At 35.9% G+C, this 16,039-nt stretch overlaps 1 protein-coding gene across 5 annotated transcripts in view; it reads right to left on the bottom strand.

The window, feature by feature from the left end:
• The window catches only part of Fas3 (fasciclin 3), a 131,677-nt gene that overhangs the window by 26,734 nt on the left and 88,904 nt on the right, over nt 1-16,039 (bottom strand). For all 5 annotated transcript variants that reach the window (XM_077409942.1, XM_077409944.1, XM_077409941.1 and 2 more), the window contains exons 2-3: nt 1,069-1,389; nt 23-157 (exon numbers count right to left, since the gene is read on the bottom strand). In XM_077409942.1, the coding sequence (XP_077266068.1) occupies nt 23-157; nt 1,069-1,389 (456 nt within the window). The remainder of the gene's footprint in view (nt 1-22; nt 158-1,068; nt 1,390-16,039) is intronic.

A 16,039-nucleotide genomic window follows, 5' to 3' on the forward strand; every position in this document is an offset into this window, starting at 1 on the left:
TAAATAATATAAATATACTAACCGAGAAACAGGGACACATTCGCTGCTGGCCGTCCAGACAGGGCGCTGCAGCTGATTTCCAATTTTTCGCCCCTCCTGAATCGGGTCCCGCCAAGACTTCCGCGATTCGTACGAAGATCGGGGTTGTTGGGCGGTCCTGAGAAATTAAAGTGGGAATTTCTTTGGATCGCCGCGCCATTGTACATATCGATCAGATCAGATTGAATTAGAAGACAACACAGACGGCATTTTCTATATTTCATTTATATATTTTATCATTTTGTTATTCGAAGGAATCTGAGGCGATAACTTAATTTTAACTTTTTTTCAGCATGATGTTTCTCTGCGCTAAAATAACAACAGATTCTCCTAAGATATTCATGAATCACGCCATTTATCTTTATCGAGTTTATCTTAAACGATAATTTTGCTCCGGGCGCTTATTTCAGTCTCCGTAAGCAATTTCCTTAAGGAAGATTAATTACTTTTCGAACACAGCTATAGAGCGACTGGAACAAGCGTTAGCATTCTTTTTTTTGCCTCTTGCTCTAATTAATGTTTCTCTTTTCATCGTAACTTCTTTGTCAAAAATATCCTACCTCCTATTTATTTATTATTTCGTATATAATTCCGTTTACATTACACTTGTTTTTAATTGTTATGAGTTTATATGTAATATATAAAAGCATTTATGCGATCGGAAACTAAAATGTCATTAAGTAAAAATGAAATTAAAGTAAAAGTTACACAACATATCACAAAATTTATGGATAAAATATTAAAAATGATTACACGTTGCTGTTCTTGTAATTTGGAGAAAAAAAGCATAAGAGCAACAATTTTCTTAAATAATAGATATTTTAACATATAGAAAAAACACGAATATATTATCTCTGTAAATAACGTTTATAGTTTCTTAAAGCGCACTTAGTTTCGGAACGTATATCTTCTTAGTAAAAATATATGATTTAAAAGTACATTTTCTCTACAATTTTGATATGTCAGGTCTATATCTGACGATTTCGTTGAGCTAGAATCTCGTCGAATTAAGAAAGAAAGTGAACTTACTCGCAACAATGATCTTGAGAGAAGCAGTCGACTCTTGCCGGGCTTTTATGACCGTCAAAGAGCATTTGAAGATGCCATCGTGAATTTCCTTCACCTTAGCGATACGGACGCCGCACTGGCCATTATTTAGTCCATTGCCGTAATACTCGATGCCGTCTTCCGACGGTTCGTTCGCATTTAGCACAATGCTACCCTCGCCGGGAATTTCTACGCGACAAACGCGAAGTGGTTGTTGGGCGCTGCAGAGAATCTGCAAACTCTCGCCTACTCGCACGGCCGTCTCTTTCTTCGGATCGATGTCTATGAATGTACTCGATTTTGCTGAAAACAGAAAAATATTTGAGTTTAATAATGGGCTTGATGAATCACGAATCAATTACGTGAGTTTTCTATTCAAAGTTGTGTCAAAATGTAAATATATAATACAAGAATCTTTAAAAATTAATTTAGATTCATAACTGTAATATGTTTATATAATTATTTTTAACGTAAATCTAAAAAAATTGTGATTATCGAGTTTCCCTTGTTACAGAATAATAAAAATTTTTTTATTAAATGTACTAAATATTAAGCTTTAAATTAAACTTTTTTACGTTTTACTTAAAATTAAACTTAGTCGAAGAAAACTACATAATTAATTTTGACATTGCTCAATATTATTCAATGAGTTTTGATATTTATGTTCAATATCACTACACGCGTGTATATTCCTGCATTTAATATCAATATTATTGTAAGATATTTAATTAGAATTGAATTTCCTGCACAATAATCGTATGTTATATAAGTTCCCAGAAAAATCGAAATAATAAAAAGAAGGAGAAAAGAAAATATTTTAAGCAGCAGTAAGTTTTAAAGAACACGCGTTTGCCAGCGTCTCTATAAAAAATCGAGAAGGTGATTTGCGTGAGCGAAGATGCCGCGTCTACGAAGATTTACGGAGATAAAAAGAAAAGTTGATTAAATCCCCACCTGCAATACCTCTATATCGCCCTTGTGTATCTTTCTTATACTAACGCGCTCTGCATCGGAAAGGGATGTAGCCTTTTTCCTTTCCCTATCCACTCTTTCGTCACTGTAAACTCACCCGACAGGCTGGTATATTTAATCCTTATATTGCACGATGACTCCGATATAACTATATATATGCTTTTTGTTTTTTTTAATTGATGTATTGTAAAATAAAATGAAAAAGAATTTTTCCAGAAGGGTTTAATTTGTATTCAAATAATGTCCAATAATACATATGAAATAAATTATATTAAATTCAAAAAACGGAGAGAGAAAAAAGTGTATGATACAAATACATAAAACACAATTAAATATATTCTAATAATAATAATAATTTATATACGACTTTATGCATGCGTTACTTCTTAATTTTTAATATTTTATAATATTAAATTTATAATATTAAAAATTAAGAAGTACATATGCATATAAGAACAGAATGCATGTAAGTAAAGATTAATGCAACGATTAGAAATTTTCATATTCAAATTTTTCTTATTTATTTTTAATTCGAGTAAAACGCATTATCATTGGCAAATTAAACAATACCTTATTTTAAATAAAAGATATGCATTTCCTATCATTACATGCCGATCCGGATATTAATTGTCGCGCGTGAAAGTTTTTGTAAATAGTTTTCAATTAAGTTTTTATATCAATAAATGTATTTTCTACGACTTCGCAAGAGTGTTTATTCATATAATCGGTACTCATACTCAGTCGTATCTTATTTCAAGACCATCTTAAGTAATGTCTTAAGATGCTAATACGGTCATTTCATTGGCTGGATGGAGTCTTAAGGCTGCCTTTGCCCAGACTTGAATATACGATACTTGAAGACGATCTTGAATATACAATCTGACTATGAATACCGGCTAACGTAACGGAAACGATAAATAAGTTTTACGCAACATTCAGCACGCTCTAATTATGCGAGATTAAATATTGATACTATTAGTATGCGCATATTTGTTGCAGTATTGTTGAAGTTTTATGTGACATAATATTGTAGTCGAAGCTGTTAGCATGATCTTAGTATTCATATACCATATACTTTACATAATATGCAAGATAACAGTTTCAGATAACTCCCTGTACTTTACAAAAAGAGGGCAAACGATATTCTGTAATTATACGAAAAGATTATATTTAAATTTATAATCGTTTTGAGACCAGTTTGACGTTAACTCAGCAGACAATAGGCAAATAAAAAACCAAGTCATTTTTCTCTGCGTATATCGAAAATCTCTCTCTTTCATATCTTTTGATATATCTTTTCGCATAGAAAATATTATACCTATTTTTATCATTTTCCCAGCAAGTAAATTAAATTCCCGCTATGTAGATTTATTTCATTTTATACACTTCACCGTTCGAATGGAAGAAAAACAAATTTTTAATAACTACTTCTGTCTGCTGCACACGACAGAGCACAATCGCCATTCAAATGTCACGATCATTATCGCTGCCATTTGAGCCTGATGATGATGCGCGTTATTGAGATAATGTGCATCTCGCCCCGACAAAAAGTCCGCGCTCTCCCGCCCTTAAAGAGCTCTCGTCATAAGGGTTAAATATAGACGTTTGGTTTCAAGTTTCCTGCCGGAGAGGCGAGGCGTCGCGGCCGCGATGGCAAAGCGACGCAACGCGCGCTGGTCGCATCGATCTCCGCGCGCGCCAGTTTGGGACGTGGCATGTCATTGGCGAAACGACGAGGCGACCGACCGATCCCATGCACGATGCTATTATGATAATGCACTTCAAGAAATATGATAAACTGGGCGTGGCGCGGGCAACGACTATATCATATTTCAACCCGCGTCGACCAGGCTGGCTGGTCGATCGCCGGAGCAGCTTCGAGAGACAAGTATAACTCGAAATCTAGCGATTTTGACAGATTCGTGTCAAATGCGATCGGGTGAACGAATTGCGGAAGCTATGAGATGAAGCAAGTCCAACTGCAGCTTCTAGATGCAATCTGTTGCTTCCTCATAGAGGAAGCTTTGTAATGGTGAAAATATTTTTTTTCGAGATTTTGATGGAAATAGGTTTAGAATGTTCTAAAATGTCGAAAAATCATATTAGTAAAAAATGTCCGGAAGTATGTATGTATGTGTGTGTGTGTGTGTGTGTGTACGGATTTTTGTATACGCATCTACTTCTACAATTTTTTAGATACCAGTTTGAATTTTTGCACACAAATAGAGTATTATAGAAAGTATGTCCTCCTCAAATTTTATTGAAATCGGTCTACCGGTATAGATTTTATGCAGATTTTCCTTTTTTTGAAAAATGTGTTTTACGCTGCCGCTTTCTCAATATTTGAGATAGCGATTTATTTTTAATTTTATTATATTTTCCAGTTTTTTTTCTACCCCTATATTTCATATATAATTCATTAAAATTTGATTGATCAGATCTCGTATTACACACATTTGAAATTTCGAAGAATTTGTACATACATAGAAGCTTTATAAAACTTGATCTGATCAACCAAATTTTAACCAATTATATATGAAATAGGGGTAGAAAAGACTGGAAAATATAATAGAATTAAAAATAAATCGCTATCTCAAATATTTATAATATCGGGCTGATTTTTTTTATCGATAAAGTATTGTTTTAGTTTTTAAGTGGACAAGTATTTTTAGTATTTTTTAGTGAATGTATATAATTATTTACGCAGTCCCCAAAAGAGTTAAGTATGAAATCAGAACCTTTGCTAACAAAGCTTCCTCTATGAGGAAGCCAAAACAAATAAATACCGATAATTATACCTCGAATAAAATAAAAACTTGCACACTTAGGAACTATGAGGAAGCAATGTGCAAGTTTCTACTTGCACAATTAAAACTACGAGGAAACAATGTGCAAGTTTCTACTTGTTTGAAGATAAGCGGATGAGTAACAGTGATTATAATTTTACACAAATAATCCGCATCTGTTTTCCGATAAAAATCAAACGGGAATATATTGTCTATTTTATATATGTATACAAAATATCAGACTGATTAAATTTATTTTGTGTAAACTTGAACTTCTGGAGAAAGCGATCTTCTGGCGTTCTGTTATTCAAAAGTAATGAAACTATATTGAACCGATTCCTCCTGATTTCTTAGGTTTTTATTATCGTTATGCAACACAAATGCGGATTTTTTTATTCGTGTACAGAGATATATTTTTCCGCAGGTGCATTCAGATGCATTTTCGGTGTACGCGCGCCGATATGGTCATATGGATTCAATGGGTTCGTTAGAATTGTTGCACGAGTTTATATAGCCACGATATGAACTTTAAATGTGCTAAAAGCACTTTCAAAAAAACGGTGTTACCTGGCATTGTTTTTACTAGGTAATTTTTTTAGATTCCGATATACAGGCACTGCGCTTTCATTTCCGTTATCCGCGAAATACTTATTTATTGTGCGATATAATTTAAATTTTATCGTGCGTATATATGGTTATAATTTAATACGATTTATTACATTTCATTAATTTTATAAAATTCTGTTTTATCTTATTAGCTGTAAATAACACATTTTCTACCTAATTTTAATACAAAATTTGCAACCTTGGAATTAAAATCTTTCACGTGTAAAAATATAAATGCACGATCGAATAATATTTGATATTATTTTCTCATTTTCCTTTTGCGGTTTGTGGTGGTGATATTTTCTCTCGATAAAAAACTAATTATTGAATAATTCCGATAATTAGTTTTTTATCAAGAGGAAATATTATTAAACTCAATTAGTTGCTAATTCACACTGACGTACCTATCCCATTCGTTATACTTTTTTGTTCTCCCTGACCCGCTGAAATTCGCGTTGATGCTGAAATTACGTGAAAATTCCTATACATGCTTTCTGCGCCACCGGGTTCCGTGCGATTGCAAATGTGGCGCGCCATGTCGACCTGCCAGGCGATCGCAAGACCATAAATCCCATTTCATTTTCCACTCATCAATTTGTTACATAACCGACGTCACGATCTAATTTGCCCGTATATACCCGGATTTGCTCGGAGAATACGACCGCTCGCATCGAGGAACACGCATCTCCCCCCCCGAAAGCCGCAGCAACAGATGCGGTGTGATTTGTGAACGTCGCCCTACGCATCGGTGCGCACTATGAAATTGATGTGCGGACGGGTGTTAAAAGCACCGGTTTTATCTCGGCTTCTCTCTCTTCTCGCGATTCCGATATAACTAATACGATTCACGTATAGACACTATATAAATTTCTAGTTATAATATATAATCACACAGTTATACATAAAAATACCGATCCACCCCGTGCGCCAACGTTGTTTTTTATATTTACGATCCGTTCGGTGAATTCGATATTTGTTCGAAGAAGATACGCGCGCCGGGGGTTCTCGGCTTGCCTACAAGCAGCTTTCCGTTCCTCTGTGTACGTACATTCCTCATATATACGTGCCACATATCGCAATGGTATGATACAACACGTAACGGCGCGTGTATCCGTTTCGCGCACATTCCGCACCTCGGTATTTTATGTCCGCTCGCCGTTATTGACTCTCCCGCTCTCTTCCGCCGTCTTCTCTCTCTTTCTCTCTCTCTCTCTCTCTCTCTCTCTCTCTCTCTCTCTCTCTCTCACACACACACACACACACACACACCCTGCAGTGATAACGCGGCGAAGATAATCTTGACTACCCGGCATGCAACCTGCCAGCGCAATTTCGCAGCGATTTCCAATTTTCTTGACTCGCTTGCATCCCTCCTTCCCCGCCACCCCCGCGCGGCCTCTTCCGCTCGCGGAAGGGAAGTGCGAAGGAGATGTGGGCTCGGAACAGAAGAAGGGTAGTGAGAAGGAAGGGAATCGCCGGAAAAGAAGAGAACGCGCGTGCTAAGCTACGTGTACTGTGCCAACGAATGAGTCTACGGACTCGTCTTTATTGGTTCGTTTGTTATTCTATGTTGACGCACAACTTTCGCGATAGATTCAGTATTCGTTATACGTAGTTAAATAAAACAATTAATTAGAGAAACAATGCCATGAGCTGGCCTGGATTTTGATAGTTTAATAATAATATTGCGTGAATTTTGTATACTTTTTCAAACTCAATGATTTAATAAGGATGCTTAGGGTCATTTCGACTAAGCTCCGATTAACTTAATCTGTTTAATGAGCAACGGCGATTGATCATTTCCAATGGACTAATCAACGATTAAGTTAATCGGTGTTTGGTCGAAGAGGCCCTTATTAGCATAAAAAAATTTAAATCGATTATCGATTTTAGAGTACGTGGATTTACTGCTCCAATAAAGAGCTGTCTTACATTCTTAGGTCACGAATTTTTGGATCTTACTACATATTTTGTAAACTTTGAATATTGGTTACTAATATTGTCATTGCGTCTTCGCTTCAGTCTACATCTACTAAAATATAATCAGCTAATATTCGCTACCTTATCTAGTATCTTTTTTATTTTACCTGCTTTGAAGTTGTTGGCGCGTGTGGCGCATTTTTCACGCTACTTTCTAGTAAGATTTAGTGATCTTTATAGTGTCTCGCTGGTGCGCACCCTTAGAACGACGCGGCGCGGTCCACTGCGGTTAGATTGCGGTGGCGGTTTTACGATGCAGCGAGAGGAAGTAATCCCAGCCGGCACTTCTCGTATTAGGATACCGCGATTCCCTAACGCTGCTAATTTTGCTCGACGGGCGTCGCGAAACATGCTCGGCCGTGATACGTTACGCTCGGAGTCGCTCGCGCGGATCGGAGGGAGCAAAACTCGATTTTCGTCGCAATCAGATTGAAATATTGGAAATTAAAATGCAAGAATTTATCCGATTAGGCTGCGATTGATAACATAATACGATAAGTTGACGTCTGATCGACTATTATCAATCGCAGATTGATAACGCGATAACGCTGGGCAATGTTGGATCATTGACCGGTTGATGATCGACGAAAACACCCTAAAAATCCTCGAAATCTGTTTTGCAATATTTTTCGCGTGGTGCATGTAAAATTGTAACTAAAAAATAAAAACGCGGACACAGTGTGTTACGCGATTAATTTGTGTAAAATGAAACATCGGAAATTTTCTTTCGCGCCTGGCATTACAAGAGCGGTCGTTAAACGTTTAACTGATCGATTGACTTTTGGAAGAAGCGAAGCGTGTGTTGCGGTGCATATCGTATTTGGGGCGCATAGTACGTCAATTTTATGATGTTCCACATCTCTTGTCGATAGCATTTTTCGGAAGCCACCGAGCTCGACCGAGTTAACTTGATATTCGTTGTGGCCGCTAACGGTCGGACAAAAGCACTAAATTGCTTGCAAGCTTGTTTCCGCGTTATTGGATACGTTCATCAGAATCCCATAGCTCAAAAACGATCGAATAACGTTTTAAATCTAATTGGTATAGTGATATCGTACAAACGAGCGATAAAGTATGATTCATTTTTTTCCCTTGACCCTCCGTCTGTATCCGTGGGTCTACGACGTCCGAGCCAAAATGACATCTGCTCGTAACTGTAAAACTTGCAATCCCCCCTGCCAGAAAATATTGAATAAACGATGTTTATCAAAATGACTATAAATCGTCAACTATGTACAATGTAGACAGACGTTTTGTGAATATTTTCAGATTTTTTTAAATACTTTAAAGTAAAAGGAAGAATAGCGTCAAATGTGACAGACCCCACGTATACGCTCCGAGGTTGCAAAAAAAACCTATACAGACGGAGAGTTAATTATTCCAAACTTGTTTAGTGTTCGATGACGTAGTCGCGTTCGTGCCGTGACTCTACAGTCAGAGTAAATTCAAATACGCCTGATTTTACATAAATTTCGCTGTATTCTAAGAGCAAAGTTAATTATGTTCTACGAGTTCTGCTGCACCGCGTTGTACACTCACTAATTAGTCATTAATGAGCAGCAACGTGTATCACCATTAGTCGTGGAAATCAATATATAACGATGCACCCGCGAGTGTGCAATTACACAGTTAGGCACAATTTTGACCGGCGGTAGCAAATATTTGCAATTATAATACGGTAAATCCGATTAGGCGGTTTATCGATCGGACAAAAGTTTGTAATTCACACAAAATGGGATATAGTTAGGCCCTGGTTATGGCGCCGCGCTGGCGTGAAGCGTCCATGCAGTGAAAAAGCGTCGCGTGAACAAACACGCTCGTTCGCAACATCGTGCGCACTTTCAATTTGATTTATCGTTCGTATGCATGACGATCGGAAAGTCGGATAAGAATCCGAAATGCACAATAAAGGAATGAAACATTTCCGTGTGTCGGCCGGTATATACCTTGAAAAGAGTCCGAGGGGGCGGTCGCGTGTAATTTCACCATAGCTTTTATGATGAACGAAAAATATTTCTCGCAGATGTAGCTCGCAGATTATTTCTACCGTGGAGCAGTTTAGATCCTGTTACGAAGACAGATCGCAGAAATTATAAAACGCGAGCGATGAAGTCACAAATGTAAAACTTTCCCAAATTATTTCTTTTTTCTCTTCGTATAGACTTGTATATTTCTTGAAGCGAGAATAATTGAAAATAAGTTTCTCTACAAGTTTTGACGACACGATAAAGGAAAACTATACATTGTATTAAGAAGTCATACTTTAACATGTGTTTTTACTTCATGTTTGAACAATTTAAATGATAGATTGCCAAGTGAATGAAAAAGTTAATTAGATACTGAAGAAAGGGGAACTATTTCCAGTCATACTGACATATTTTCAAGAACGGCAGCCTTAATGGACTTGTATGGAGTTTCGAAATTCAATAAGTAGATTACAAGCGAAACTCTAAATTGAAATTTTATTCGTGTCGTAAGCGCATAGTATTGAATCCGTTTCCTTTATTGTCCTATGTTCCAAGCTGAATAAGAATCCGCGCTTTCAAAGTAGATCACGCGGGAGTTCCTGCTTCTCAAGGTGAAAAAAAAATTGATTGAGGTCGAAGGACCTGCTGACATGCATCCACGATGGGGTTTCCGGTGCGTCGCAGCGAACTTTCGCTCTTCGAGAGAAAACGCTTTCTGTGAGTCTCAGTCGGACGCCAATTTTGGTCCGACAGCCGTAAATCCTCGACGAGATTAAGGACGGTTTACACGGCAGTAAATCAACTCATCGCGCCGCTCCGCTTCTTCCTTCCGTCCTCTTTTTTCTACTCTCGGCTCTGCCTCTCTCACGGCGCGGCGAGGAACTTTCAAAACGAGGAGCCACCGGAAGGATGCGTTTTCGCCACATCGATACTGGTCAAGCGTCTCTCCGCCTCTTCCTGCCATCGACGAGTAAATCGACTTTTAGTCGGTTGATGATGACGTTGGAATCCAGTTACGCAAACTGAATTTCGTATTGAATAACTGTCGCTCGATATCCGCTGCAGGACTTCGGGGCTGCTTCGGCAATTTCTAGTTAACGCGGCGTCGAAAAGTGTTCGATGAGTAATGAGAGCAAGATGTCTCGGAGAAGCACCATGTAATAACAATCGTAATTTCTATTAATATAAACTAAATTGAGTAAAACATCAATGAGATATCGATTAATACATATCAAGAGAGCAGAATCAAAATACGCGTATCATTAAATATAGGTCGATAATTAAATAGACACTATATTATTTATATATTTAAGAAGAATCGTCGCATATATATATATATATATATATATATATATATTTTAGAACATTGTATAAGATATTTATTGAACGTTTCTAAGAACGATCGGTTATATTTTATAGAATAATCCTTAATAATATTAATGTTAATTCTTCAAATTAATTAATAGTCCTTAGTAATATACTTTTATACTAATTGCACTTTATATAATTTTTAATTTTAGCCAAAAACGAGGTTGGCCGTTTTTAGATTTCTGATAAAATTTTCAATATCATCTTTTGTGATACACCAGATGATGGACGTCCAATATGTGTCTCGACGATATTGTACATTTCACACTCTCAAGTATCGTTGTCGTGCGCGACGATATGATCTTCATTGTCATAGAAGTTCGAAGCGACCGCATAGAACGTGTGTCTCTTCTTATGAAATGTTATCACATCGTCTACTATCGTTTCATCGCAATGACATCACAATGATAAGGATGATATTTCATAAATAGCATTCGTTAAGCGCCGCTGTCTGCCAATTACGTACGTCCGATAACTTCCTCAGAACGGTCCTGCAATGGACGTTTATGTCACAGAGGTTTATTGGGTATACAATTCGAGTAACAGTTAAATGTGTAACATTTGCGTCGTATTTAAAAAAAAACGTACAAATTATTAGCATCTGAAATAAATTTTTTTAAGAAAACTGTGACATAAATAAAAAGGAGTGCAATGTTGAGAAATTGGAGTAAGATGTAGAGGGATATTTATCTCGTTGGATACGATCTCTCGTCGTGAGTGTGAAATTATGTTGTAACGTTAGAGCCCTTAATACTGGAGTGAAGGTGTAAACACGAAACCGCAGGTTATCGTTAAACCCACGCAATGCGGCGGTCGAAAGTGGACGCGCTGGAAAATGATATGATTATGACTCGGCATTTCGCATCAAATTATCCACGGTTATCCACTTTGACGCGAGGCTTGTGTGTTGAAATTCCAAGTCGCGTGTGTGTGAGAATATGTCATCGAATTATCCTGATCTACTTTTTCTCCCAAATTTCCGAGACAGAAGATACAAATGTGATACAAATGAAATAAACACGACTAAAAATTCTACCGTTTATTTAAAATTATAAGTCGCATTAAATTAAAAACAGTCGTCGCTTATTGAACTTGTCACAATGTGAAACCGATCAAATAAAATATAGAAGACGCGTTCGCGGGGTGAACTAAATAATCGGATCGTACCAGAAAATATTGTATCGAAATTTCAATCAAATAAAACAAATTATTTACAATAAATCACATTGTGTTCAAAACTTTAGCTAAGATAAACAATATGGATTATATTAAACAAGAACGAAATATGCTAGGCGTGAAAACGGTATTTCGATACAAATATCGGGAGCGTATCAATAAACTGAAATACCGTGATCCGAGTTATATATAAATTGAATGTTGACCTATAAAATTAAATCATCCTTTTTTTTTAAAATTCAATTGAGCTGAGCGTACTATTAATTGAAAAAAAAAAAAAATGCGACTTTAATATAAATGCTGTAATATAAAACTCGATACACTAAAGTATTCGATAGAAATAATATCAGATCAGTATAATATCAGTTCAACAAGTTGTGCGATGTGAGCAAAATCAACCGACGTCTTAGCTATGCTATAGTCAAAGGGCTTTTGGTAATGGCAACGGTATTGTCAAGATGTTGGTTTAGGACGCAGCTTGTCTGAAGTGTACAGAATCTAATGCGGCGTCTCGCTGCTTATTCCGGCGCTATTATGCGGTCAACCGATATCCCAAGTTGGTCGACTTAGTGGCAAACTTTAGTTCAACATTTCAGCTTTAAGTCGGATTCGTCGCGCAAAGCCGCTTACACTTTTTTACCAGGGAAATATTATCAGGGATGTTATATATAAGTATAAATCTTTCAATTTAATAAAATTTTATTTACGTTGAGCCAAAGATAATCGTAAGTAACTTAAAAAATGCACGCGGTATAAATCGCTTGAAAGATTTTCAGAAATACTCGGTGAAGTTTGCGCCGCGACGCGATTGCAGCTATTTTTGTTCGCGCGCGGATCGATTTGCGCCGCATATTCTATACGAACTCGGAAAGAAATATATCCCGCGGCTAAAGTTTCGTCGGGATCGAGGTAAGACCGGTGGGAACCAACTTTATTAGCTAAGGCAAGAAACAATGCCGTTTCTACATTCAACTGAGTAATCCAAGGTGTTACCGCGGATTACTGATGTTTCCTACCCGTTTTGTTTCCTATCTTCCTCTCCTCTCGTTAGCGACGGAGTGCTTCCCGCGATCTCCCGAAGACGCGATTCCGTTATTAATGTTCTCGGTATTGTTTCGAGATACAACGAGAACAAATAGGCGTGTCTATACTTTCTCGAGAAATTAAAACAGGTGAAAGTTATTGAATTCAATTATTACCTTTCTATTTTTATGTGTCTATATAAAGATTATATATATACTTAAAATGAATTTTTATTATTTGTCCTGCAACTTTCTCTTGCTTTCACACAATGTGTCCTTAATTTTCAAACAAACAATGTAACATCAGAACACGGAAATGATATTTTTTTAAATTTTACGAAGGGAATAAATATTATTTGTAAGAATAAAAAAATTATTTTAAAATATTTTTAATATATAAAATGTTTTTTACATTTTTTTATTTTTTTAATGCACTAAACAGATGCATTAAAAGTAATATTTTTTATTGAAAGCATCAAAATATTAACAATTATTTTTTTTTTCAGTTGAAAAAAGCAGGGCATATATTAGATATATTTTACGGATTAACGAGAGTAAATCAGTATTCTTTGCGACGCAAACAGGCAGAATTGACGATCGGATTAGTAAAGGAGGGATTTTACATTGTCGATGAGAATATACTTAGGCACGATTTGAATTTCAAGCTGTTCGAGTACCTGGCATGAATGGAAAATAGGCGAATTAAAAGAGATTGGTAGGAATATATATTCTCCGGTAGAATTAAATTCCGAATTTTATCAAGGCAGGATTTTTTTTCAAATCTTTTCAAAGTTTCAGTCAAAGGAATTGTTTTCGCTGAAGTAATTAGTTTCAGAATCTTTCAACTTTTCCACACTTAATCTTACGAGAAAGAAATTTTCGAAAAATTCTTGTAACCTCTCTGTGTATATACAATATGCACAGATATGCAGATCTTAATTTTAATTCCTAATAATAAATTAATGAAAATTTTTCAATCAACCCATTCATGTCGCCCCCATATTATCCTGTTAAAAAAGCAAGTAATATTCTGGTTAGACTATATAGACGAATAAGTCACAATGTGATAATAAAGTTTATGTAACACGTGCATGGAAAGTGGCCCATTGCGCACGCTACGCGTGCGTGATAGACCACTTTCCACGCACTTATTGCAACATAAAATAGGGTGTGCAAGTCGTGCGTAAAGATTCGGCTCGTGCGTCAACTCCGCACCCGGGAATTTTCATCTTACAGCACTTGTTGCACAAATAACTATTTATTTGGTTAATTACAAATTACATATATCTATGTATCTTTTCATTTGAAGTTCCCATATGTTGTCAGCACAGATTCTGAAGAAGTAAAACATAATCTATTTTTTCATATACATATTATTACAAGGTTTTTCTTTTATATAGTTGACCTAAATATAAGCACTTTTTTACACGGTAGATGTATACCGAGTGAAAAAGCTATATATAAAAAAAGAATCAAATAACATTATTTTTTTACACGGGGTCTCGAAATAATAAGATTTTTCTAAATATAACGCGATTTATTCTTATGTGGAACGTATCCACCGCGTAAAAAAAAAATTGGGTGGGTATATAAGAAGGTATTATAAGATTTTGAAGCAAAGCTTCGATTTTAAAACTCAATTTCGTGGAATGAATCCTTGGCAATGCTTCTTTATTTCGTAAATCTTTTTTTAATAAAAAGTCTGTAACTGCAATAGGCGAACGCGAAATCTGCATAATGTATATGTAATATGACGCATTTGTAGGTACATGTATGTTTCGTACAGTTTGCGACGGGGCGAGGAAATTGCTAACAGGCTGACCTTCCGCACGGGAATGTAACACTAATTAGTGACTCTGCTCCGTGAAACGTAGTACACATAAAACGAATCGTCGAGTATCCTCGAAAACATCCACGAAAATCCGCATCGCGTTGCGCACCGACGAATGCACGTTTCTGCCGAGTAACGTTCATGAAATTAACGGAGAGACTATTTTCCTACATTTTTATCTTCTCTTTCCCTTTTTGACAGATCACTGGAATTCTGTCACAATGAAAATGGTGATAATGCCGATTTTTAACACTTCTCTTTTTACCGAAGAACATTGTAGAGGAGAATATGAATCAAATGAAGAATGAATAATTTTCGCGCTAATGTAGTTTCAAAAATGCTGTAACTTAAAGATAAAAGTAAAGTAAAAAGTTATAATAAAAAAAATGTAGATAATATTAAACAGGTAAAAAGTAATTACTAATAATTTGTATTTTAGTAATTTCTATAATCATCGTATTACGCCCTTGTTTATAATCTTCAATATTATTTATTTCAATTTTGTAAAATTCACATAGTATCTATATATTTAAGCGATATAATATATATGCTACGTTAATTTATTAACATATTTGTTTCTGACTAAATGAACGTGATACCAATAATAGAAAATTAAGTGAATTTCAGAGATCGATTCATTACTGTGGTTCTATCCTACGGGAGAATTTCTTCCCGAATTTAATAAAACGGAGGCGTTTCATTTTGTTTGGACGGTGTCAAAGGGATCAAAAGGTATTAGGGTATGGTTGGTCGCGTCTTAGCTTTTGCGGAGGATTTCGTTTACGTCGGTTCATTCGTTCGTCACAGAAGCACATAACGTAAATTTGCGCCGAGTCATAAGTGGAAATCATCGAAAGTAGCGGGTGAAACGCGAAGAAAATAATATGCATTCGTTCACAGAAAGAAAAAAATTTGCAGCGGATTTTATGCTACACACACACACACACATGTATTACCTTCTTCGTACTCATAATTCCTTTTGTAAAAATTTCATTTCATGTCTTTGTACATTCTATGCTTAACTCAAACATAACTGATAGCAAACACAGTAGGTACAAGTCAATCTCTATCTATTTATCTTTCACCACGCGAAAATTCGCGTAACTATTTGATTTCTTAATATTTCCAGAATCGACGTAATATCTTTCTTTACCTTTAATTAGGAATATAATCTAAAATAGAAATAAAAGCTTTTTCTTTTTATCTACCTTTATCTTTTATGGAGTCATCATGTCGGAGAAATTG

The sequence above is a fragment of the Temnothorax americanus genome, unplaced genomic scaffold (assembly GCF_048541705.1).
Source record: "Temnothorax americanus isolate GAGA-0224 unplaced genomic scaffold, ASM4854170v1 Scaffold28, whole genome shotgun sequence".
Classification (NCBI taxonomy): domain Eukaryota; kingdom Metazoa; phylum Arthropoda; class Insecta; order Hymenoptera; family Formicidae; genus Temnothorax; species Temnothorax americanus.